This window comes from Xyrauchen texanus, chromosome 41 (assembly GCF_025860055.1).
Source record: "Xyrauchen texanus isolate HMW12.3.18 chromosome 41, RBS_HiC_50CHRs, whole genome shotgun sequence".
Lineage (NCBI taxonomy): Eukaryota > Metazoa > Chordata > Actinopteri > Cypriniformes > Catostomidae > Xyrauchen > Xyrauchen texanus.
The window spans coordinates 22637257-22662367 of NC_068316.1; the positions used below are offsets into that span (position 1 = coordinate 22637257).

The 25111-nt window shown below is 38.2% G+C and overlaps 1 protein-coding gene across 2 annotated transcripts in view; it reads left to right on the forward strand.

Moving 5' to 3' along the window:
* The window catches only part of LOC127634045 (dnaJ homolog subfamily C member 13-like), a 74599-nt gene that overhangs the window by 43760 nt on the left and 5728 nt on the right, over positions 1-25111 (forward strand). For both annotated transcript variants that reach the window (XM_052113443.1, XM_052113444.1), the window contains 30 exons: positions 2052-2155; positions 2267-2426; positions 3894-3956; positions 4359-4460; positions 4622-4726; positions 7766-7968; positions 8080-8164; positions 8357-8511; positions 8749-8794; positions 8907-9061; positions 12502-12703; positions 12825-12940; positions 13217-13295; positions 13391-13526; positions 13686-13870; positions 14337-14411; positions 15234-15353; positions 15627-16022; positions 16132-16245; positions 16342-16458; positions 16599-16776; positions 16890-16981; positions 17103-17202; positions 17428-17502; positions 18011-18123; positions 18829-18998; positions 22061-22103; positions 22213-22386; positions 22464-22643; positions 23287-23427. In XM_052113443.1, the coding sequence (XP_051969403.1) occupies positions 2052-2155; positions 2267-2426; positions 3894-3956; positions 4359-4460; positions 4622-4726; positions 7766-7968; positions 8080-8164; positions 8357-8511; positions 8749-8794; positions 8907-9061; positions 12502-12703; positions 12825-12940; positions 13217-13295; positions 13391-13526; positions 13686-13870; positions 14337-14411; positions 15234-15353; positions 15627-16022; positions 16132-16245; positions 16342-16458; positions 16599-16776; positions 16890-16981; positions 17103-17202; positions 17428-17502; positions 18011-18123; positions 18829-18998; positions 22061-22103; positions 22213-22386; positions 22464-22643; positions 23287-23427 (3984 nt within the window). The remainder of the gene's footprint in view (positions 1-2051; positions 2156-2266; positions 2427-3893; positions 3957-4358; positions 4461-4621; positions 4727-7765; positions 7969-8079; positions 8165-8356; positions 8512-8748; positions 8795-8906; positions 9062-12501; positions 12704-12824; positions 12941-13216; positions 13296-13390; positions 13527-13685; positions 13871-14336; positions 14412-15233; positions 15354-15626; positions 16023-16131; positions 16246-16341; positions 16459-16598; positions 16777-16889; positions 16982-17102; positions 17203-17427; positions 17503-18010; positions 18124-18828; positions 18999-22060; positions 22104-22212; positions 22387-22463; positions 22644-23286; positions 23428-25111) is intronic.

Consider the following 25111-nt stretch of genomic DNA (forward strand, 5'->3'; position numbering starts at 1 on the left):
CAAAAACTTTAATTCTGTCTTGATTTACTCACTCATGTTTTTCCCAATCAACATAACTTGCTATCTTCTGTGGAACACAAAAGGAGAAATGTTGAAGAATGGACTGGCCACTCTTGTCCTTTTAATGAAAGTAAATGGGGACTTGCTGTCAAGTTCCCAAAAAACACCATTAAAGTATTATATACTGTAATTATTCCATATGACCCCCTAGATATGGCACTTTTACACACATGTCAGGTTTGACTTGAATCAACATGACGAGACCTCATTGATGTCAAACCTGACGCGACACATCTAACAGCGCCATATATGTTTTATAAACTACAGTCGATGGAAAGATTTTCAATGAATAAAGACTTCAATTTGTTCTATACGCATTTATGGTGACAGTGACTAATGATGATTTTTTAAATTTTTTGATAAACTAATCCAGTGATTCCCAACTGGAAATACATTAGCAAGTTTTAGAGGGTACACAAAAGGAATTGCATTTTGCAATGTTGAACCTAACAAAATCACATGTATGGTTTGAAATAAAAATAAAATTGCGGGTGAGAAAAAATATTGATATTTCCATTTAATCAGTCTTGATTTGAACAATCTTGATATTGACCTTTCACTCTATGCAAAGTTTGGCATTGAGTTCTTTTCACTGCGTGTTGAGAGTATATGTTTAGTTTGACTCATCCCATGCAATGTGTGTCCAAAGATGAGATCTATGCAATCCATTTGTCATTAAATAATTAAAATCTTTTAATACCCTTTCTGTTCTTTACAGTTTGTTGGTTTAAAACAACAAAAAAAGAAACATTAATTCTAATAAAACATAGCATTGATGCGTTTAAGAAACTATACGCGTTCTCTCTTGTTAATGTGGCACTCACTGGCTGATCTGCCACTGGTAGTCTTAAAGAGACAGAACCGATTTAGCTTTTGTTCACCATTTCAAAGTAAATACTACAAATTGTAAAAATTATCCATGTAATAAAACACATATATGCAATACTGTATAATATTTGCTATTTCAAGACATCATATTTTTTATAGGATTCATGGAATTTGTATGTTTTTAAAAAGCTCAAATGTGACCAAAATGATCAAAAAAAACTAATAATTAAAGGGTAACTAAACCCTAAACCAACTTTTTTTAGTTAATGATCTGTAAGCATGGCTTTATTAGTACTGGTCATTGATTTTTTTGACATTTGTGTATAAAGTGTTTTAATTCTACAATATATGGTGTAAAAACGTCTGAGTGCTGCCCTCTTCAGGTTGAACAGTGGCTACTGCAGTTGCATTTTCCTATTGACTGTTGCGGTACTTCGTGACGTAAGCGGTGACAGCTGACGTAAGCAGGTGACAGCTCACCACGCCAGATTCATGTACATGTCGTCATGCGACCGTGTGAGGAATAATAATAACATAGAGTCTGACAGCAGCTGTCAATTAATCCGTCACTACGAGTCTCAGGTGCCCCCCCCCCCCTCGCTCAGCCCCGCACTCGGTTCGTTCCCTCTATCCCGCCGGGGTCTGCCCACTTTTCCTGCATTTTCAAATATTTCTAGTGGGTGGAGTCAGACTCTGAGCAGGTGTTTAGTTACCCTTTAAATAAAAATTGTAAAATTAATATTTTGTATTATACAAAGTTAGAAGGTCACCTGTATTATTAAAAGTATTAGCTAAGAGACAATATCTTTCATATCTAAGCAAAATTGACATGCCTGAAATACGGTATAATTGATTATTATCATTAATAATAATCAACATTAATGAAAAAGTAAACTTATATAGTTTACTTTGGTACACATCTTTGATTTTGTGTCGATTGAAGGGGTACTTTGGAGGTTGGGAAACACTGAACTAATCCTTATCAAGTTTTACATTGCCAAAGCATGAAAACCATCCTAACCTGATCAGTCTCTCTGTACAGCAGCTAAATTAAGGGGTTTCTTTTTGCAACCAACTAATTCAGACAAACAAAAAATTACCTTTTTAAAATTTGCATTATCATGGATGAAATGGAAATATAATATGTTAAATTGTGTGTTCAGGTGAAGTATGAATGCCTTTCTGATGAGATTAAAATTGGGGATTATTACCTGCGTCTGCTGCTGGAGGAAGACGAGAATGATGAATCTGGAGCCATCAAGAGATCGTATGCTTATCACAACTTTCACTTCAGTCTGTTAACATTATTATGTCTGGTTCTTGTTGCTTTTTTTTTTGCTAAAGACATGCTGATTTCTCTGTCTCTGTAATTATCTAGGTATGAGTTCTTCAATGAGCTGTATCATCGGTTCCTGTTGACACCCAAAGTAGCCATGAAGTGTTTGTGTCTTCAAGCTCTTTCTATAGTCTACGGGAAGTGCTGTGAGGAGATTGGACCTTTTACTGACACCAAGTACATTGTGGGCATGTTAGACCGGGTCTGTATTCTCTGTCAGTTTAATGACAACTATCCTTTAAGTTCTATGTTTAAACCTAGTCATTGCATGCCTACCACGAAAGATACATCTTCCGTTATTGTGTTATTTAGCTTTCAAAAATATATCACCTTTCATATGTCATACAGTATCTCACAAAAGTGAGTACACCCCTCACATTTTTGTAAATATTTAATTATATCTTTTCATGTGACAACACTGAAGAAATGACACCTTGCTACAATGTAAATTAGTGCGTACAGCTTGTATAACAGTGTAAATTTGCTGTCCCCTCAAAATAACTCAACACACAGCCATTAATGTCTAAACTGCTGGCAACAAAAGTGAGTACACCCCTAAGTGAAAATGTACAAATTGGGCTCTGAAGGGAGGGGATCATGCTCTGCTTCAGTATGTCACAGCACATGTTGGCATTCATGGTTCCCTCAATGAATTGTAGCTCCCCAGTGCCGGCAGCACTCATGCAGCCCCAGACCATGACACTCCCACTACCATGCTTGACTGCAAGACACACTTGTCTTTGTATTCCTCACCTGGTTTCTGCCACACATGCTTGACACCATCTGAACCAAATAAGTTTATCTTGGTCTCATCAGACCACAGGACATGGTTCCAGTAATCCATGTCCTTAGTCTGCTTGTCTTCAGCAAACTGTCTGAGGGCTTTCTTGTGCATCATCTTTAGAAGAGGCTTCCTTCTGGGACAACAGACATGCAGACCAGTTTGATGCAGTGTGCAGCATATGGTCTGAGCTCTGACAGGCTGAGAGAACCTGAAAGCCCCCCCGCAGCAATGCTGGCAGCACTCATACGTCTATTTCCCAAAGACAACCTCTGGATATGACACTGAGCACGTGCACTCAACTTTGGTTGACTATGGCGAGGCCTGTTCTGAGTGGAACCTGTCCTGTTAAACCGCTGTATGGTCTTGGCCACTGTGCTGCAGCTCAGTGTCAGGGTCTTGGCAATCTTCTTATAGCCTAGGCCATCTTTATGTTGAGCAACAATTATTTTTTTCAGATCCTCAGAGAGGTGCCATGTTGAACTTCCAGTGACCAGTATAAGGGGGTATGAGGGTGATTAACACACCTGCTCCCCATTCACACCTGAGTCATTGTAATACTAACGAGTCACATGACACAGGGGAGGGAGAATGGCTAATTGGGCCCAATTTGGACATTTTCACTTAGGGGTGTACTCACTTTTGTTGCCAGCGGTTTAGACATTAATGGCTGTGTGTTGATTTTTGTGCAAATTTACACTGTTATACAAGCGGTACACTCACTATATTACATTGTAGCAAAGTGACATTTCTTCAGTGTTGTCACATGAAAAGATATAATCAAATATTTACAAAAATGTTAGGGGTGTACTCACTTCTGTGAGATACTGTATCATGATTTTCTTTTATGGTACTTCATAGTTTTACACTTTTTTTGTAAATCTCCAGTGTACCGACAAGCTAGAGAGAGACAGACTCATCCTCTTCCTCAACAAACTAATTCTGAACAAGGTGAGTGACCCATCATAGTGATTGATCTTCAACTGTATGATTACTAAGAGAGCACAAGCTACAAAGTCTCTCGTACTAAGGCCCTAATATCAAATAAACAAATTAGCTTATGCAGGCCATTTCATAAGATTGGTAAGATATTACTTATTTGATCAACTGTATTATGTAAACGTCCATATGCATTAGTGATCGGTTCCTTATTCTTGGGTAAGTATCCGAAGCATTTCTCTATTCTTGTGATGAATCAATTCAGACATTACAATTTATTGTGATTTATTGATCAATACAATTTCACATAGTACAGACTTAATGTTGTTTACAAATTGTGTACAATGTATCAAACCCATTTAGCCCTTTTAATGTTGATGTAATGGCTTCAGTGTTTTTAATGTTCTCTGACAGAAAAATGTCAAGGATATCATGGACTCTAATGGAGTCCGTATCTTAGTGGACCTGCTCACTCTTGCTCACCTTCACACCAACAGAGCCACTGTGCCATTACAGGTGTGTGTACGCATTGTAAATACATTTGATACATTGACCACATGTCACTTAGCCTGATGTTAAAGTCTGTCTGTGTGTGTTTGTGTGTCTGTGTCTGTGTGTGTGTGTGTGTGTGTGTGTGTGTGTGTGTGTGTGTGTGTGTGTGTGTTTGTTTGATTCAGAGTAACCTGTTAGAGGGAGCACCGGACATGAAGAGAGAGAGTGAGAAGGAGTGGTACTTCGGTAACGCAGATAAAGAACGGAGAGGACCTTTCAGCTATGAGGAGGTGCGTTATTTATTTATTTATGTATTTCAGTAGATTTAGGATAAACAGTTTCTGAAATACAGCAAATTAATCATTACATTCAAATCTCATGAAATTCATATTTAGATAAATCGTTATTGGAATAAGGACATTTAATTCGGCCTAATATTGACCAAATTAAAACCATTGGCATATAAGCATGAAAACGGCGATATGATAAATCGATGGTTTATTTATAATTAATTAGTTACACTCTTTGGAAAAACTCAGTGAATTAAAATACACAATCCTGAAATAATAAGAACCACAGTATGTAGAAGAGTTGGCACTCCTAAGAACATGAAATATAAAATTTTTATTCTTTCTCATTCTCCTGTTAATGCAGAAAAACGACATAAACATGTGACAGTTGTGAAAACAGGACTTACCTCTCTCTATGCTACATGAGTAGGGTAACCATCCAAAATTCTTTGAAACTAGCAGACTTTGACATATGAGACATCGGTATGATATCCATAATCCTGCATGATTGATTGAATTAAGATTGAAATTGCAATTTGACCTTGACTCAATTACTAAACCTTAAAATGCTGCATTTCTGCAGTTAGTGCTTCAGTCAGAGCTGTGTGAGCAAGCAGCGCCCTCTAGCGGTCATGACAGCATTATCTGTTAAACTACTATAATACAGAAATAAAGGGGGTGGGGGGGGGGTCCTTTAGATTATAACTTTTTAAGCTGGCTTTACACTAGTAGACTCAAAACAACTTGTTTTGGTGGAGGGTGTCACACATGCAGACTGTTTTGCTGAGATCTCACTCTTTAGTCAGGTATGACATAACAATTTTAAATTGGGTGATTAAAAATGGTGGAGGGGTGACACACATAATGAGTCACTGTAACTATCTCTCTCTGATCCCTGTCATGTGGAGCTTACTAAAATATTAACATGATTAAAATTGCAATAGAGTGATTTAGGGCATTTTCAGACCTGTAGCTTTCTAGACTGTTTCGAAACAGGTGTTAAAGTAGTTACAATGTTGCATTTTCTTCATGGTTCGGTTGGCTTTCACAAAGTTATATTTTAAAATGCACCAAAACTATAAAATGTCCATCAAGGTTATTTTTATCCATCATTAGTTGCTTTTGCATTATTTCTGAAGAATGACAGAAACACTATGGATTTTAATCAGCATTTGTGGTGATATGCAGCTGAGTGTGATAAAATAAAGTTCCGATCAGCTTGTCAGTGCTTCTCAGTGACAGAAAAAAAAACAATAAAAACATATGTGTTTCTTCAGTGCTTGAAGCTATTAACTCAGCAGGGAGTCTAATGGGCTCTCCCTCTGCCTGGCCATTGATTGTTAATGAAGCTAACACCTGAAAATCATTGGAAAAATCAGCTAGTGTAGAGCCAGCTTTATTTGTCCATGATGTGGTTGAACATATGCATAGTGTTAATTTGTAATGTTCTATCATATACAGTACATACATGTAAAATGTGAGTTCTGTTGTCTTGAACTGCAAAATCAGAAGTGCTACAAAGGTTTTTAGAACAAAATAACCAAAATCAGTCATCATTTACATTTACATTTACATTTATGCATTTGGCAGACGCTTTTATCCAAAGCGACTTACAGTGCAATTATTACAGGGACAATCCCCCCGGAACAACCTGGAGTTAAGTGCCTTGCTCAAGGACACAATGGTGGTGGCTGTGGGGTTCGAACCAGTAACCTTCTGATTAACAGCCCTGTGCTTTAGCCACTACGCCACCACCACTCCATACGTTCATCACGTTACCTTGTTTTTTTTTTTTTTGTATCTGCTTACCTTCTATTTATCTTTCATTGTGGTTCTCTTTAAAATTTTGGCCTGTCATGCAGAGGTTGCACTAGAAAAAATCTTTATCCATCATCCATCTGTGTTGTAACAATTTCCATCATGGTAGATTTTTAGTCTACATTATTCAGAGGTGTAGAATCCATTATAATGGCATGTACATGACACTGGATAGGCTTAAAGTGGATAGGCATGAGAGTGGATAGGCTTAAATTATATATTTGTTTTACCTGTCAATCAGCCACCACGCTAAAACTGGTCAAGATTTTATACTATTCTGGTTATGTGCGGCATTAAAAGGAACTAAACGTCCGAATGGAAAATTTAAAAATGCACATACATACATACATACATACATAAAATGTCACCACACACATCTCTGAGGCTCTTGATACAGGTACTTAACAAAAATAACTGATAAGTTTGCTCTAAATGTCATGTTTGTGCTTAGATAAAAAATTAAAGTTAGCAGAAACAATGTGCCGCTTTTTTGCGCTTTCATTTTAATGTCATACTTTTCTCTTTATTATAATAAAATAAAACACTAATCATGCAGTAACACACTAACATAATGAGTGATGTATGCAGTCATTAATTCAGATTCACTGTTCTCGAAATCCGAACACAGTTGGTCAAAAGCGACTCACATTGCAGGTGTTAATGATGCCTCTAAATGCACATCTTAATACCAGGTAATAAACGGGACACACACACAGTGGGAGTGTACGTGAAAGAGTTAGTGAAGTCAAAACACACTCTAGGCTAAACAATCTTTTTTATCTGTCAAAATGACAGACAGCATTTGGAATTATCCGTCAATGTTTAAAACATTTGTTAAATGACGGAGAATTTTCAATTAACGCAACCCATGCTGTCATGTGTTCTACAGAATCCATATTCTCCGATCTATGTTCAATGGAAATTATTTATTGTTAGAACAGTAACAAATATTTTGTACCTCTATGTACATGTTTAAAGAATAATTCCTTAAGTTTAACAGTGATCTGTTGACAAAAATATAGTTATTGGCAATACATCGTTATCATACTATAAGATTTGTTTTATATCGGTATCTGCCTAAAAGTTTTAATATCGGTGCATCCCTAAGTAAAATCACAGTAATCATTGAGTGGGATTGTTTGTAACATATTCTTTTGGCAAGATGACATAATAGCAGCAAGTGAATGCAGAAAAATGGGAAGTCCCTGATTTGTCCAACAGATGCAGGAGTTCTGGAACTTGGGCACTCTGACAGCCAAAACGCGCTGCTGGGCTCAAGGCATGGATGGCTGGCGCCCCCTGCAGGCAATCTCACAGCTGAAGTGGTGCCTGCTGGCCAGCGGACAGGCCGTAATGAATGAGACTGACCTGGCCACACTCATCCTCAATATGCTTATCACCATGTGCTCCTACTTCCCTAGCAGGTAAAGCATTTCTCTTTTTCTCACTCATTCTGTCCGTGTTATTAGCAACCTTTTATACACTTAAAGCTTTCTTCTGAGTAATGCCTACTGCTTTTCTGTTTTTGTGTTAAGGGACCAAGATAATGCCATTATCAGGCCTTTACCAAAGGTGAAGAGACTTATAAGTGACAACACCTGCCTGCCTCACATTGTCCAGGTACCCATTCCACTGGTTGTGTATCTGAAGAACTAGATTCTAGTTGAAACGGCTCACTCTGGTTAATACTTCCATTGATAATTTAAAGCTCTAATCTCAAGGGTATTATGCTATATAGAATGGTGGAACTTATTGAATTCTGACATTCACTTGACATTAACATGACATTAATGTTCACTCTGTCGTTTGTAGCTGCTCTTGACCTTTGACCCTATCCTGGTTGAGAAAGTAGCAAATCTGATGTACCTCGTAATGCAGGATAACCCTAACCTGCAGCGGCTCTACCTCACTGGAGTGTTCTTCTTTATTATGATGTACACTGGCTCCAACGTGCTGCCTGTTGCACGGTACCACACCATAATATAACACAAATGATTGATCACCAGTATTTGTTCATGAAAGCTGTATTGCATGTTTAATTGGAACTAGGCTTCTAGTTCAAAAGTCATTTCAGAGTTTCACTTTTAATTTTCTTTGATTACTTTTATGGTAATGTTCTTTTTCAGATATGTCTATTGTATTCTAAGTAATAAATCAGACTGAAAATCTTGTTCAAATGCATATAAATGTTCTGTTTTCTCTAGCTTCTTGAAGTACACTCATCTGAAACAAGCCTTTAAATCAGAGGAGGTAAAGCTTTTTTCACTCCATGAGCTCTATTAAATCCTTTTGACAATGGTTTACATCCACTCTGACAACTGACATTACATCTCTGTACATCTGTGTTCTTTATGGACTGTAGGCTAAAGGTCTGGACATTGTCCAGAGAAGCATATTGGGCCCAGTATTACCAGAGGCCATGGTGTGTTACTTGGAGAATTATGAGGCTGAACGATTTTCTGAGATTTTCTTGGGAGAGTTTGATACGCCTGAAGCCATCTGGAGCAGTGAAATGAGGTAAAACATGTTTTTTTACTTTACTGTCTGTTCTGTGTATATTTAGTGTAATCAGTTATTGACCTCTATAACAACACCTTTGGTTTTCCTTTGGATGTCTAATTTTTTGGATCTGAGTTTTTGAATACTGTTTGCCCATTTCTGATGCTTGCTTATCTCTTCTTGATTCATAGATGTGTTCTTTGCCACGTGTGTACATTTGAACCCTTCTATGGTTGTCGATCATTTTTGACCAGAATCACTTTTGCTGATTTAAAGGGTTAGTTCACTCAAAAATGAAAGTTCTCTCATCATTTATTCACCTTCATGTCATCTAAGATGATGTGTATGACTTTTTTTCTTCTGCAGTACACAAAGAAAAAAAACAAAGATTCTTAGAAAAATATCTCACGTCTGCAGGTTGGCACTTCAATGCCAGTGAATGGTAATCAGGCCTTTAAAGCTCCAAAAAGGGAAAAAAGTCAGCACAAACATAAACCATCAAACTTGGTTTAATCAGTGTCTTCTGACGTGACATGGTTTTCGGTGATAACAAACCAAAATATAACTGCTTTTGAACTGTACATCTTCACAGCAGTCCCCTTGGCGATCATGATTTCAGTCTCAATTACACTTCCTAAAGCGCCATCTAGTGCTCTGTGCATTAGTCAAACACTAGGAAGTGTAATCAAGCTTAAAATCATGATCGTGCCTAGAGACTGCAATGGCAAGATGTACATTGCAATTTATAATTTTGTCTGTTCTCACACAAAACCAACTGGATTGCTTCAGAAGACATTGATTAAACAGTCATATGGATTACTTTTATGATGTCTTTATCTCCTTTTTTGGAGTTCTGGCCTCCATTCACTTGCATTGTGTGGACCTACAGAGCAGAGATATTCTTAAAAAAATCGTTGTTTGTTTTCAGCGGAAGAAAAAATGTCAAACATATCTTAGATGGCACAAGGGTGAGTAAACAATGAGACATTTTTTCATTTTTAGGTGAACTTTTTCTTTATTAAAATAGTTTATTTTAGCTGATCGGTACAAGACTTGGTGACTTTTCCTCCACATGACATCAGCATGTCTAAATGGTCATAAAAAAAAACCTTTGTCTTTGTGGTCAAACTTGACCGGCCGTTGAAAATGAATGTGAAAGACCATAACGCAGTGCAATTATTTTTTGATCTGTCAAATACAATAAATGAATTAGTCACAATGCAGAAAACTAGAGCGCAAAATAACATTGGAGCATTTTTTTTTTATTTGTCTAATAAAACCAATAAATCAGCCACAATGCTAAACACATACTCAGAAATTCATATGTTATGACAATAACATACCCACGATGCAGAACACACACTCAAAGACACAGAAATAGATTGGTGAGACTTACACAGCCAGAAGTGAGAATGCACAACACACACTCTCATGCATACACACACATAGAACTAAGATCCAAGAGCAAATTTTTAGTGACCCCAATGTACGAAAGTTTACCAAACATTGTTTCTTTTATGGAAACAAAGACATTTTCCCACAGCTCTAAGTTATAAATGTGGCCTCTTTGAGCCTTTCTCACAGTTTATTCTGTAGCAGTACCATGGTGAGACATCTACTGGCTGTTTTTGTCAAGTCATGTTACCAGATTGCAGCAATCTGCCTCCAATATATGTCACATTCTCATATTTCATCTTATAGAAGTGTAGCCTTTTACTGTACTAACGTTGAATAAATGTGCTTATTTGATTATGCAACTAAATAGTTCAATTGAGAAATTTACATGTGAATACAGTTGAAGTCAGAAGTTTACATAAACCTTAGCCAAATACATTTAAATTCAGTTTTTCACAATTCCTGACATTTAATTGTAGAAAGCATTCCCTATCTTGTGTCAGTTAAGATCGCTACTTTATTTTCAGAATGTGAAATAATAGTAGAGAGAATTATGTATTTTAGCTTTTTAAATTTATTTCATCACATTCCCAGTGGGTCAGACGTTTATATACACTTTGTTTTGTGTCAAATGTTTTGGGGAGTCTTTCACAAGCTTCTCACAATAAGTTGATGGAATTTTAGTCCATTCCTCCAGACAAAACTGGTCTGAGTCAGGTTTGTGGGCCTCCTTGCTTGCACATGCTTTTTCAGTTCTGCCCACAAATTGGATTGAGGTCAGGGCTTTGTGATAGCCACTCCAATACCTTGACTTTGTTGTCCTTAAGCCGTTTTGCCACAACGTTGGAGGTATGCATGGGGCCATTGTCCATTTGGAAGACCCATTTGCGACCAAGCTTTAACTTCCTGGCTGATGTCTTGAGATGTTGCTTCAATAGATCCACATAATTTATCTTCCTCATGATGCCATCTATTTTGAGAAGTGCACCAGTCCCTCCTGCAGCAAAGCACCTCCACAACATGATACTGCCACCCCCATGTTTCACGGTTGGGATGGTGTTCTTCATCTTGAAATCCTCACCCTTTTTCTTCCAAACATAATGATGGTAATTATGGCCAAACAGTTCAATTTTTGTTTCATCAGACCAGAGGACATTTCTGCAAAAATGTATATCTTTGTCCCCATGTGCACTTGCAATCTGTAGTCTGGCTTTTTTGTGCTGTTTTAGAGCATTGGCTTCTTCCTTGCTGAGCAGCCTTTCATCGTTGTTTTACTGTGGATATAGATACTTGTCTACCTGTTTCCTCCAGCATCTTCACAAGGTCCTTTGCTGTTGTTCTGGAAATTATTTGCTCTTTTCGCACCAAACTGCGTTAATCTCTAGGAGACAGAATGCATCTCCTTCCTGAGTGGTATGATGGCTGCGTGGTCCCGTGGTTTTTATACTTGCGTACTATTTTTTTGTACAGATGAACGTGGTACCTTCAAGCATTTGTAAATTGCTCCCAAGGATGAACCAGACTTGTGGAGGTCTACAATTCTTTTTCTGAGGTCTTGATTGATTTATTTTGATTTTCCCATGATGTCAAGCAAATAGACTGAGTTTGAAGGTAGGAATTAAAATACATCCACAAGTCCACCTCCAGTTGATTAGCTAATTGCCTAAAGGCTTGACATAATTTTCTGGAATTTTCCAAGCTGCTTAAAGGCACAGTTAACTTAGTGAATGTAAACTTCTGACCCACTGGAATTGTGATTTAGTCAATTAAGTGAAACAATCTGTAAACTATTGTTGGAAAACTTACTCATGTCATGCAAAAAGTAAATGTTCTAAATGACTTGCCAAACTATAGTTTGCTAATATGAAATCTGTGGAGTGGTTAAAAAAATAGTTTTAATGACTTCAACCTAAGTGTTTGTAATCTTCGGACTTCAACTGTAAGAACAGAATGGCATAAAATCCCAAAATAAGTGCATAATTTTATTGTTAATACTTAAGGTATACTAAAGTACTTTTAGCCACTTTATTATATATATTTATTTATATTGTGTATGTTTATAGGCGTATGATGATCGAGAAGATTGCTGCCCACCTAGCAGACTTCACCCCCCGTCTGCAGAGTAACACTCGTGCTCTTTATCAGTACTGTCCCATCCCTGTGGTCAACTTCCCTCAGCTCGATAATGAGCTCTTCTGCAACATCTATTACCTCCGACACCTGTGTGACTCCAACCGCTTCCCCAACTGGCCCATACGAGATCCTGTAAGTATTATACAAATACACCACAGGCAAAGACCCAAACAATGAGATCAGACAGATTAGTTTCATCAAAAACCTCAGTGCATAGTGTAGTGAATGTTTGTGTAACTGCTTCCCCCTATAGGTAAGGCTGTTGAAGGACACTCTGGATGCATGGAAGAGAGAGGTGGAGAAGAAGCCTCCCTCTATGTCTGTGGATGATGCCTATGATGTGTTGAACCTCCCTAAAGGACAGGGCCAGTGAGTACCCCATAATAATTCTACTATTTTTCACTTTTGTAACATTTATTTATTTGTTCTGCTAAATTCAACTTGTTATTCATGTTTTTTGCATCTGAAACAGTTGTCAACAATACAATTATACAGGCGTGCAATTGAGGTACAGTAGTTTTTGCTACTGTACCTCTAAGACACCTAAATGTGAAAGACCTCTGATGTCAGACATTACAATGTCACACGGACATCATCAGATGTAATTTAATTAGTATTATAAGAATGTGTGTGTTTGTTTTGTAGGCATGAAGAGAGTAAAATAAGGAAAGCATACTTCAGATTGGCCCAAAAATACCATCCAGACAAGAATCCAGAGGGCAGGGTACATATATATATATATATATATATATAGCCATTGAACAAAATATAAACCTCTGTGACTGAAAGAAGAATATTTAACTGTCTATGTTTGTTTAGGACATGTTTGAGAAGGTGAATAAAGCCTACGAGTTCTTGTGCACTAAATCAGCACGTATTGTGGACGGCCCTGACCCTGAGAACATCATCTTGATCCTCAAAGCCCAGAGCATCCTCTTCAACAGACACAAACAAGGTTAGACAGCACTATCCTATCCACAACTCTCTAATGCAGGAATAGAAGATAAAAACATTGAATCAGCATGTCTTACTATATAAACCTTGACTTGAATGTACTTACGGTTGCCTGATGTTCACACAGTAAATAATAAGTTGAATGAATTTTCTCTCTCAGAATTGGAGCCTTATAAATATGCTGGATACCCCATGCTAATTAAGACTATCACCATGGAGACAGGCGATGAGCAGCTCTTCTCCAAAACCTCGCCATTGTTACCGGCAGGCACTGAACTTGCCTTCCACACCGTCAACTGTTCTGCCCTCAATGCCGAGGAACTCCGCCGGGAGAACGGTATTGAGGTGAGAATTCCTTAAACTGTTATAGGACTTGCATGAAATTTAAAGATGAAATGTGTAAATTGTTTTATTAAAACACTTCTATCCAAGCCTAATATGCAGAGACAACAAAAAATAAGCCCATTTGTAGGTTGAGTGCCACAAAAAGTGTAAACACTGACACTGTTGCACTATTAAAATATTGTTTTATTTTGAGCATCCTGCTGGCTTGCCTGGCACAGCAATACATGCACAACCAAATGCAGGAGTGTGGGGCGGGACTACCTGTTTGGTCATTATTTTTTGCAATTCTGTTTGGTTCAGCTAGAAGCACTGACATTACACAGTTCACCTTTAACCATGAATTAAAAAAAATCCAAAGCGCAAATGAAGACATGGTCAGTCATTTATATCCTCTGTATCACAAAACCTAATGAAAAGTCACAAATTTATGTGGTCCCACTTTTAACTGTTGTGTCTCTACTCTTAGGTGCTGATGGAGGCTCTGTCTCGCTGTGTGGCTGTGCTCACGGCCTCCAGCAAACCTGAAGATATGGCAGTGCAGGTACAGTTCAGGCTCTTAAAAGTAATAGTCTACCCAAAATGTTTAATTCTTTCATCATTTACTCTTCGTCATGCCATCCCAGGTGTGTATGACTTACTTTCTTCTGCAGAACACATGTGATTTTTAGAAGAATATCTTAGCTCTGTAGTTCCATACAATGCAAGTCCAAAACTGTGAAGCTCCAAAAAGCACATAAAGGCAGCATAAAGGTTATACATAAGACTCTAGTGGTTTAATCCATGCCTTCTGAAGCAATCCTATCAGTTTTGGGTGAAGAGAGTCCAAAATGTAAGTCATTTTTTACTATAAATCTGGACATCAGCAGTCTCCTTGGTGATCATGATTTCAAGCTTGATTATACTTCCTAGCGCTCTGCACATATGTCAAGCGCTAGGAAGTTACATTTTGGTCTGTTTCTCACCCAAAACCGATTGGATGGCTTCAGAAGATGGATTAAACCACTGGAGTCTTATGTATAACTTTTATGCTGCCTTATGTGCTGTTTGGAGCTTAGAAGTATTGGTCACCATTCACTTGCATTGTGAGAACCTACAGAGCTGATATATTCTTCTAAAAATCTTTGTGTTCAGCAGAAGAAAGAAAGTTATACACATCTGGGTTGGCATGAGGGTGAGTAAATGATGAGAGAATTTTCATTTTTTGGTGAACTATTCCTTTTATGCAACTCCAGTGGCAAATAGCCTTCAATGCCTTTGTTATGTGAAATGCAGAATACAGTAAGAAACGTGGCATTGTTTCATCGTATTTAGCCCTATGGAGATTTTGAACCTGATCATGTGTGTGTTTATGGGTATTTTTTAGGTGTGCGGGCACATCTGTAGGTGTTATAGTGTAGCATCTCAGTTCGAGGAATGCAGAGAGAAAATTGCTGAGCTTCCCAACATTATCAGAGATGTTTGTCACATTCTCTACTATGGCAAGGTAAGACTTTAGTCCAGTTTCGTGGACTATGAAGCATCCCACATCTTTAAAATAGATGATCAGTATTATTGTATAATTTAATGACAAGCCAGGCATAATACATCTTATTGTTTTTACAAATTTTTACACTTTCTGTAAAATATATGTACATGACCTTTGTAATGATTGGCTAACCTAAACTTACTGCAGGATACACTGTTGTTCATCAGAATGGCCAATTTTCTGAATACGGAGTAGGCATTGAAATCAATATTTTCTTTTGCTCTGTTTCAGGGTTTGCCACGTGTGGCCTCATTGACTGTTCAGTGCGTGAGCTCCTTCGCTGTAGACTTCTTTCTTCAGACACACCTATACCATGCTGGAGTTCTGTGGCACCTAGTAGTCAACCTTTTTAACTATGACTACACCTTGGAGGAGAGTGGAGTTCAGGCCAGTCAGGAGACCAACCAGCAGGAGGTGGCTAACTGTCTGGCTAAGCTCAGTCTGGTGGCCCTCGGTCGGCTTGCGGGTTATACCTCGGCCATCAACCCAGAGGATTGGCCTGGAGGGGAGGCTAATGGTGGAGGGGCAGTGAGCTACCCTCCAGAGAATCCCGCCATCAGGAAGAGTCTGGCAGCCATGTTGACGCCTTACATCTCGCGGAAACTGGGCAGCAGTTCACCTGCTGATGTGAGGGAGAAAAATAGATATGTTAATTACAGCATCTAAAATAAATTGTTCAGACTATTCTGCCTGTGGTCTTTTCTTGTGGTTTAGGTTTTCTTACAATGTTTTTCAGGTTCTGAAGTTGTTGAATAGCAACTCAGAGAACCCATATTTGATCTGGAACAATGGAACAAGAGCTGAGCTAATGGAGTTCCTGGAAGCACAACAAGAGAGCAATATCAAAAGAGTGAGAGAGATAACAAAGCACCAATCACATTTTCTTGTAAAACAAAATAATTGGTTTCCATTTTGTGCTTAATCCTTGGTCTCTTTTTCTTTGTAGGGAGAGTGTGATAAGAGTTTTGGAGCAGAGTTCTTTTTCAGTGAACATAGGAAGGAGCTGATTGTGGGAGAGATCTTTGTTAGAGTTTACAACGAGCAGCCTACCTTTCCTCTGGAGGTGTGACATACCACTGACACACTATTTAATGCACTTTGTTCTTTATTTTAACATCCTGGAAGGTTGATTTGTCTGTTTTCCATTCTGTTAATTCTTAAATATGTTATAACCTAATCTGTCTCTGTTTCTCTCTTTCTCAGTATCCAAAAACATTTGCATCAAGTCTGTTGGATTATGTTGGCTCACAGGCTCAGTACCTCCACACTCTGCTAGCAATGACTCAGACCAATAAATTAGAGTCGCAACAGCATGCTCAGAGACTGCGCTGGGCTGAGATGGCTCTTGAAGCTCTCCGCAATGTCATAAAAAACAATCCAGGTGATTTATATACATAATTGGATGATAAACACTCCTTCTGTACATGCAATTTTAGATCGATGACATAGCTGTTATTCGCTATTTTTAATTAAATTTTTATGTGCTGAATGTAGGCTCTGAGACGGAGTGTATTAGTCACTTTAAGCTTCTCTTCTCACTGCTGAGAGTTCACGGTGCCGGCAAAGTTCAGCAGCTTGCTTTGGAGGTACATCTTTTTTGCAAATATCATTCATTGGGTGGTATATTTAAAATCCTTTCTATTTCATACACTTTCTAAATTCTCAACACTGTTACCCCTCCTGATGTTTTGTTTTTTTTGTCTACAGGTTGTGAATACTGTCACATCAAACCAGGACTGTGTTATTAACATAGCAGAATCTCTGGTTCTTCCCAATCTGTTGGTGCTGCTACACTCTTTACCATCCAGTAAGACTTCTTCATATTTAATAGTTCAGGTAGACTCAAGCAATGACCATGAAAATGTTTTGGTCCTTGAAAATAGTCCTGAAAATAAGTTTAGAGACATATGCTAAATATCTTGTTATATTTAAAGTTTATAAAAAAAGACCCTTAGTTGTATGTTAAATATGTTTACAAAATGGTTCAACTATAAATGATTCAAGGTGTTTTTCTTCCACATTTCTATCACAGGCAGACAGCTAGTGCTGGAGACACTCTATGCACTGACTTCTAACACAAAGATTGTAACAGAGGCCATGAACAAAGGTGAGTGTAGGTATTTTGTGTGTGTGTGGGGGGAAGGGTTGCATAGAATGGATTTCTATTCATAATGTTAACATTATCATGTATTAGCATCTGCCTAATATTGTGTAGGTCCCCCTCATGCTGCCAAAACAGTGCCAACCTGCATCTCAGAATGCTGAGATGCTATTCTTTTCACCACAATTTTACAGACTGGTTCGAACTGACAAAGTCTACGTTAACTCCGAAAACCGCTCTGTACAATTGTGGTGAGAAGAACAGCATATTAGAAGGCTATTCTGAGATGGGGGTTGGCACTGTTTCGGAGGCACGAGGGGGACCTACACAATATTAGGCAAGTGGTTTTACTGTTGTGGCTGATCAGTGTATATAAAAACACACAGTATTGAGTTACATTTTTGGTCTGCATGTGTGGCTGTTAAAGAATCTAGAGGATCTCAAACCAAGAAATCTTCAGCAATATGGTTACAACCTCAAATGTGACATCTGACTTTTCATTTGATTTTCTCAGGTGCACCGATCTACTTGTTGGATCTATTCTGTAACTCCACCCACCCTCAGGTGCGCACCCAGACGGCAGAGCTCTTCTCAAAAATGACTTCAGACAAGCTGGTGGGACCAAAAGTAAGAGAATCCATAACTTCAAACATAATGGGCCCTATTTTAAGAGCTCTATGCCTTAAGCGCAGAGCGTAGTTATTGGACATGGCCATAAAGTTTTGATATTTTCGTGTAAGTATGTACGCTAAGTCTAGACGCATGTGTTTTGGCGAAACCAAGCTCGGAAAGCGCTAATGGCCTGTGTTAAGAAGGTTATTTTCTGGTTATTCTACCATCTGTGCCCTGTTATATATTCCATTTCATGTCAAGCAAAGTCGATATGAATGAATACAGCCACTTCATAAAAATTTGATTAGCCGAGATTAGACATGGTTCTGAAACGTCTTAGCGCAATGACCGGTTTCTCAGGAAAATAGCAAATTGCCCTTTGCACCACTTCATTAACATACAGTACACCCACAATTTGCGTGCATACACCAACAGATACAACAGCACTTTGCCCTGGCACAAAATTGTGCTTTGAGTTAGCGTCTCATAAAAATTGGATAATAAATTGGACAGAGTGCACGGTAGTTGGGCATAATGCTGTGCCTAGGGAAAATGGAACCCAATGTCTCAATTTTCTTGTCTTTATTTGTACTGTAGACACTATCCATGTGGAGATGGCACCAGGAACACTATTTTACTTGTTGAACCACTATAAAGTTTGACTCAACACTACAATGCATTCATCACAAAGTTGAGCATTCACCCTCTTTTCCCACCCAGGTGCGTCTGTCCCTGATGCGTTTCTTACCGGCCGTTTTCATGGATGCCATGCGTGACAACCCAGAGGCTGCTGTGCACATATTTGAAGGAACCCATGAGAACCCAGAGCTCATCTGGAATGACAGCTCGAGAGAAACCGTCTCTACCACTGTCAGAGAGATGATGCTAGAGTGAGGCACTTTTAAACTCATGTCTACATAGTGCAACTTTCAGTTCCTAAAAGTGAAAATCCTATTCATATGCTCCATATAGAAATTGATTTCTACTGATAATGTAACACTGTGAGCGCCAAGGTTAGGTGGTGATATATGCTTCTTCTAATGTGATTTCAAATGATTATTTTTGAATGTGTCTTTAATTGCTGAATTTGCTGTAAAAAAATGAATACCCATAATACAACCAGTCAGAGAAGATACTGTTACCATGGAAATGGTAAAATCAGTTTCCCACACTCTCAAACTAAAATCTTTAATTTGAGTATACAGTGATTAAAGGTTAATAGTTTAATATTGTACAGTAGTTGTCATGAGGTGTGTTGTTCAGTCCCTCAAAGGAATTTACATACACAGTCTTGTACCTTTTTGTATTTTGGCCAACTGTCAAATGCTTTTCTTAAAATCGCACTTTGTAATGTGATTTATCGCTGATAGGTTTGGTCCAAGACATAGAACTCTTCTATTAATAATTTTTTTAAATCCCTATGAAGAAAATGAAAGTGAAAACACAGAACCAAGGCCAATGAAAGAAAGCAGGCACTATAGAGCACAACAGTGCCCGCCCACTTTTTCAGCCGTCTGGGTTCCGGAAGTACTTTTCCTATTCATTTTTTGCATTGGCTTTTATAAAATCCTCCGTAAAGGAGTTGTAAGCCATGAACCAAAACATCCAGCTCCAAGGTGAATCACAACATTACAAACTTTGATTTGAAGCAATAAAATATTTGAAAATCAGACAAAAAGACAATGGTACAAGACTGTGTTCTTATCTTTCGTGAGGGTACAAACTACAATCCTATGAAGCATTGTGAATGATGTAATTAAATATAAAATGATGGGTATATACAGTGGGTACGGAAAGTATTCAGACCCCCTTAAATTTTTCACTCTTTGTTATATTGCAGCCATTTGCTAAAATCATTTAAGTTCATTTTTTTCCTCATTATTGTACACACAGCACCCCATATTGACAGAAAAACACAGAATTGTTGACATTTTTGCACATTTCTTAAAAAAGAAAAACTGAAATATCACATGGTCCTAAGTATTCAGACCCTTTGCTGTGACACTCATATATTTAACTCAGGTGCTGTCCATTTCTTCTGATCATCCTTGAGATGGTTCTACACCTTCAATTGAGTCCAGCTGTGTTTGAGTATACTGATTGGACTTGATTAGGAAAGCCACACACTTGTCTATATAAGACCTTACAGCTCACAGTGCATGTCAGAGCAAATGAGAATCATGAGGTCAAAGGAACTGCCTGAAGAGCTCAGAGACAGAATTGTGGCAAGGCACAGATCTGGCCAAGGTTACAAAAAAATTTCTGCTGCCCTTAAGGTTCATAAGAGCACAGTGGCCTCCATAATCCTTAAATGGAAGACATTTGGGATGACCAGAACCCTTCCTTGAGCTGGCCATCCGGCCAAACTGAGCTATCGGGGGAGAAGAGCCTTGGTGAGAGAGGTAAAGAAGAACCCAAAGATCACTGTGGCTGAGCTCCAGAGATGCAGTCGGGAGATGGGAGAAAGTTGTAGTAAGTCAACCATCACTGCAGCCATCCACCAGTCGGGTCTTTATGATAGAGTGGCCCGACGGAAGCCACTCCTCAGTGCAAGACACATGAAAGCCTGCATGGAGTTTGCTAAAAACACCTGAAGGACTCCAAGATGGTGATAAATAAGATTCTCTGGTCTGATGAGACCGAGATATAACTTTTTGGCCTTAATTCTAAGCGGTATGTGTGGAGAAAACCAGGCACTGCTCATCACCTGTCCAATACAGTCTCAACAGTGAAGCATGGTGGTGGCAGCATCATGCTGTGGGGGTGTTTTTCAGCTGCAGGGACAGGACGACTGGTTGCAATCGAGGGAAAGATGAATGTGGCCAAGTACAGGGATATCCTGGATGAAAACCTTCTCCAGAGTGCTCTGGACCTCAGACTGGGCCGAAGGTTCACCTTCCAACAAGACAATGACCCTAAGCACACCGCTAAAATAACGAAAGAGTGGCTTCACAACAACTCAGTGACTGTTCTTGAATGGCCCAGCCAGAGCCCTGACTGAAACCCAATTGAGCATCTCTGGAGAGACCTGAAAATGGCTATCCACCAACGTTTACCATCCAACCTGACAGAACTGGAGAGGATCTGCAAGGAGGAATGGCAGAGGATACCCAAATCCAGATGTGAAAAACTTGTTGCATCTTTCCCAAAAAGACTCATGGCTGTATTAGATCAAAAGGGTGCTTCTACTAAATACTGAACAAAGGGTCTGAATACTTAGGACCATGTGATATTTCAGTTTTTCTTTTTTTAATAAATGTGCAAAAATGTCAACAATTCTGTGTTTTTCTGTCAATATGGGGTGCTGTGTGTACAATAATGAGGAAAAAAAGAACTTAAATGATTTTAGCAAATGGCTGCAATATAACAAAGAGTGAAAAATTTAAGGGGGTCTGAATACTTTCCGTACCCACTGTATATAAAACTATTGATTTTAGGTTGTTGATTATAAGTATAGAAACAATATATTTATATTTATTGCAAAATATTGTAATATGTTCAAATAGATAAGGAGTTTAAGCGTGAAGGGAGATCGACTTGATTGTTATTCACAGTGCATCATTGGAGTGGGCGGTTACTCCGAGGTAATTTTTGTGTGCTTTGTTGGACATGGTTCTCCGATTGGTGAAGCTTTCTCTGCTGGACCATGGATAATGTAGTTGTTTACCAGGAATTCCACTATCAAACATGATGTTTAAACAATGAAGTTGAAAAAACGCAGACTGATGCTTCAACGGAAGCATATACCATCGATGAACAATCTCTGAGATCACGGTAGTTCTGTCCGTAAAGGTTTACAAGTTATCGTTGAAAATTCTTTTGTCTTTAGAAAAATGAATAGGATTTTTACTTCTGGAACCAGACTGTTGCGCTCTATTGTGTTCTATTGTTCTCATTACCTGTCAAACCATAATTTCTCCTGGGTCATTAACTCATTCTTCCATTCTTGCAGACATTTTAAGCAACAGAAAGATAATCCTGATGTCAATTGGAAGGTGAGATGGTTTTAAAAATATATTTAATCTAAACGGACTGTTTAGTTTAATTATTTGTGACCCTGAAAGTACAGTATTGTGATATATCTGTATGTATGTATTATCTTAGCTGCCTGAGGACTTTTCCGTCCCGTATGGCGCTGGGCAGGGAGAGCTGGAGGTTGGTGGAGTGTTTCTACGGATCTTCATTGCTCAGCCAGGCTGGGTGCTACGCAAACCCAGAGAGTTTCTAGTATCATTAATGGACACGCTCACCACGCTACTGGAGAAAAACAATCCCAATGTGAGTGACTCTTCTAAAGCAGATACACTAATGGTTGCGTATTAATAAATCACTTTATCCTTATCCTCTATTCTCAGGGTGAGGCGCTGGAGACTGTTACCACTGCAGCAGTGTGCCTCTTCAGCACCCAGACGCAGATGGCCGATCAGGTCCCTCCTCTCGGGCATCTGCCTCGTGTCCTATCGGCACTCAACCATAAGAACAACGCTATCCCTAAAAGTGCCATCAGACTCATACATGTGCTCTCAGACAATGAGGTACAATGCAATCATGCGCACACTGTTAGGGTTATGTCACTCGCAGGAGGAGGGGTGGATTAGCCTTGTGGTTACAAATCTGGGTTGGGGATGAAAGATTGAGGGTTTAAACACCACTAGGGTGGATCCATGAATTATTACCACTGCACACTTGATCATGGCATACCAGCGGAACTATGGGTGTAATGTAATTTAAGTTGCTTTCAATCCAAGTTTGAATTCTAGAAAAAGCATGATAGTTTGTAGATTTAAAAAAAATAAAAAATACAGTTACCATCAAGGTAACATGTTCTGTAACCAGGAACAAGCAATAAAAGGTATCTCTTAAGTGACAGGATATTTTGTTTATAACGCTGTTTCTATTTCTCTAGCATCATGCCAGCTAGCCCCGCCCACCTTAGATGCTCATTGGTCCAAAATCCTGCTCTTCATAAAGAATTGTAGATGAAAATTCAAATATGTTCTGATTGGCTGTGTTTGTGTCAGCCTGCACCGCAGTTTCACATTCAGTGTGAACAGACAAATAGCTTGTCGTGTCTTAAACGTATTGTGCAAATCTCTAACTTGCTTTAACGCTATGATAATGATAAATTAACCATGTGCACTTTATTATTAATCTGAGTTTGGTTGTTTTGTCCTGTAGCTGTGTGTGCGGTCCATGGCAGCCTTAGATACTATTGGTCCGTTGATGACAGGTATGAAGGTGAGGGCTGATATGGCAGGGATTGCATGCGAGTCGCTCAACCGCATGTTCCAGCGAGAGCAGACTGAACTGGTTGCACAGGTAACAAACATGCATACAGTTTATTACTAAGAAAAGACCTCCACAGTACCGGTACTTCTTTCACATTAGACCTACCATTAGCTTAATTTTTTTAGGTTGATAATCTTCTTTTGAAGCCTCAAGTCTTTTTAATATGACAATATGCGTAAGATATATATATATATATATATATATATATATATATATATATATATATATATATATATATATATATATTTATTTATTTATTTATTTATATAACAAATTTGATTAATTCGCAAAGCCAAATTCCTGGTGGAGTGCTACACTAAGAATAGTTAATAGAGAATTTGTGCTTATAGGAATATTCCGGATTCAATACAAGTTAAGTTCAATCAACAGCATTTGTGGCATAATATTGATGGAATATATTTGACTTGTCCCTCCTTTAAAAAAATAATAAGAAGAAAAAAATAAATCCGTTCCATTGAGGCACTCAATACTCAAGAGTATAGTCACAAGATGTAAATAGTATGTTTTTTTTAAAACATGATTTTAGTGTGATAAAATCACTTAACCTTTTCTGTGTGAAGTTATAGCCACTTTTACATCTTCATTGCCATGATGATATAATGTCAACAAACCCTAAAATAACAAAAAATTATGATTTAAACAACTTTAAAGCAAAAAGCGTCATTTAGCAGCTGACGCTTGCGTTTAGTGGGAGTGTGTGCAGTGAAGCGCATTTTTACTGATGTGACAATGTTACACATGTGATGCACTAACACTATTACTCGACAAAGCTGTCAATGCTGCAATTTGCAAGCACACAAGGTTGGAGCGATCTTTTGATGCCTTTCAAATCATATTTCTTATTTTACATCACCTTTGACAATAATTGTAAAACTAACAGAACAAAACTGTGTTCTAACAAAACTGTTACATCTCTCATCTCCATCTCTCTAGAGCTCCATTTGACATACACAGGCATTTTCTCTGCTGTCTGAATGTCAATTTAAATGTTTTTTTTTAATATACAAAACAATAATAATATACATAATACATCTATATTTCATATTTGTATATAATCCGGTTTCAATATACATCATAACTAATTATGCAGCACAGATCTCTTTCATAATTTAATCTGTTAACATTTTCAATACATCTGGTCAACTTTAAACTGACATTTTAAAGTAACTGACGAGTTTTTACTTGAGATATTTCACACAAAAATGAAAATTGTCATCACTTACCTTCATGCTGTTGCAAACCTGGATGACTTTCTTATTTCAGTGGATATCTAAAGGAGATATTGGGGAGTTTCAGTCACCATTCACTTACACTGAATGAAAAAACGATGCAGTGACCGTGACTGAGACAAAACATTTTGCTTAACATCTCATTTTTTGTCCCATGGCAGAGAAAAATCCATACAGAATCAAGGGTGAGCAGTGATGACAGAAATTTCATTTTAAATGAATTGCCCTTTAACTACCTGCTGAAGTATTTGTTAAAGGTATCTGCCAAGAACAAAATATATAAATGTTATTCAGCATATGCTAGACCTTATTCACAGCAGCCTTATCTACAACAAGGCTGTGCGGGGTAGACATACAGTCTCTTCAATGGGCTGTACTGCAGTTTAAAGTGTTTTTGGATTGTTCCGCAGACAAAACCTTGGAAAAATATATTTTCAAGGACACTCAGTAGACAAAAAACTCCA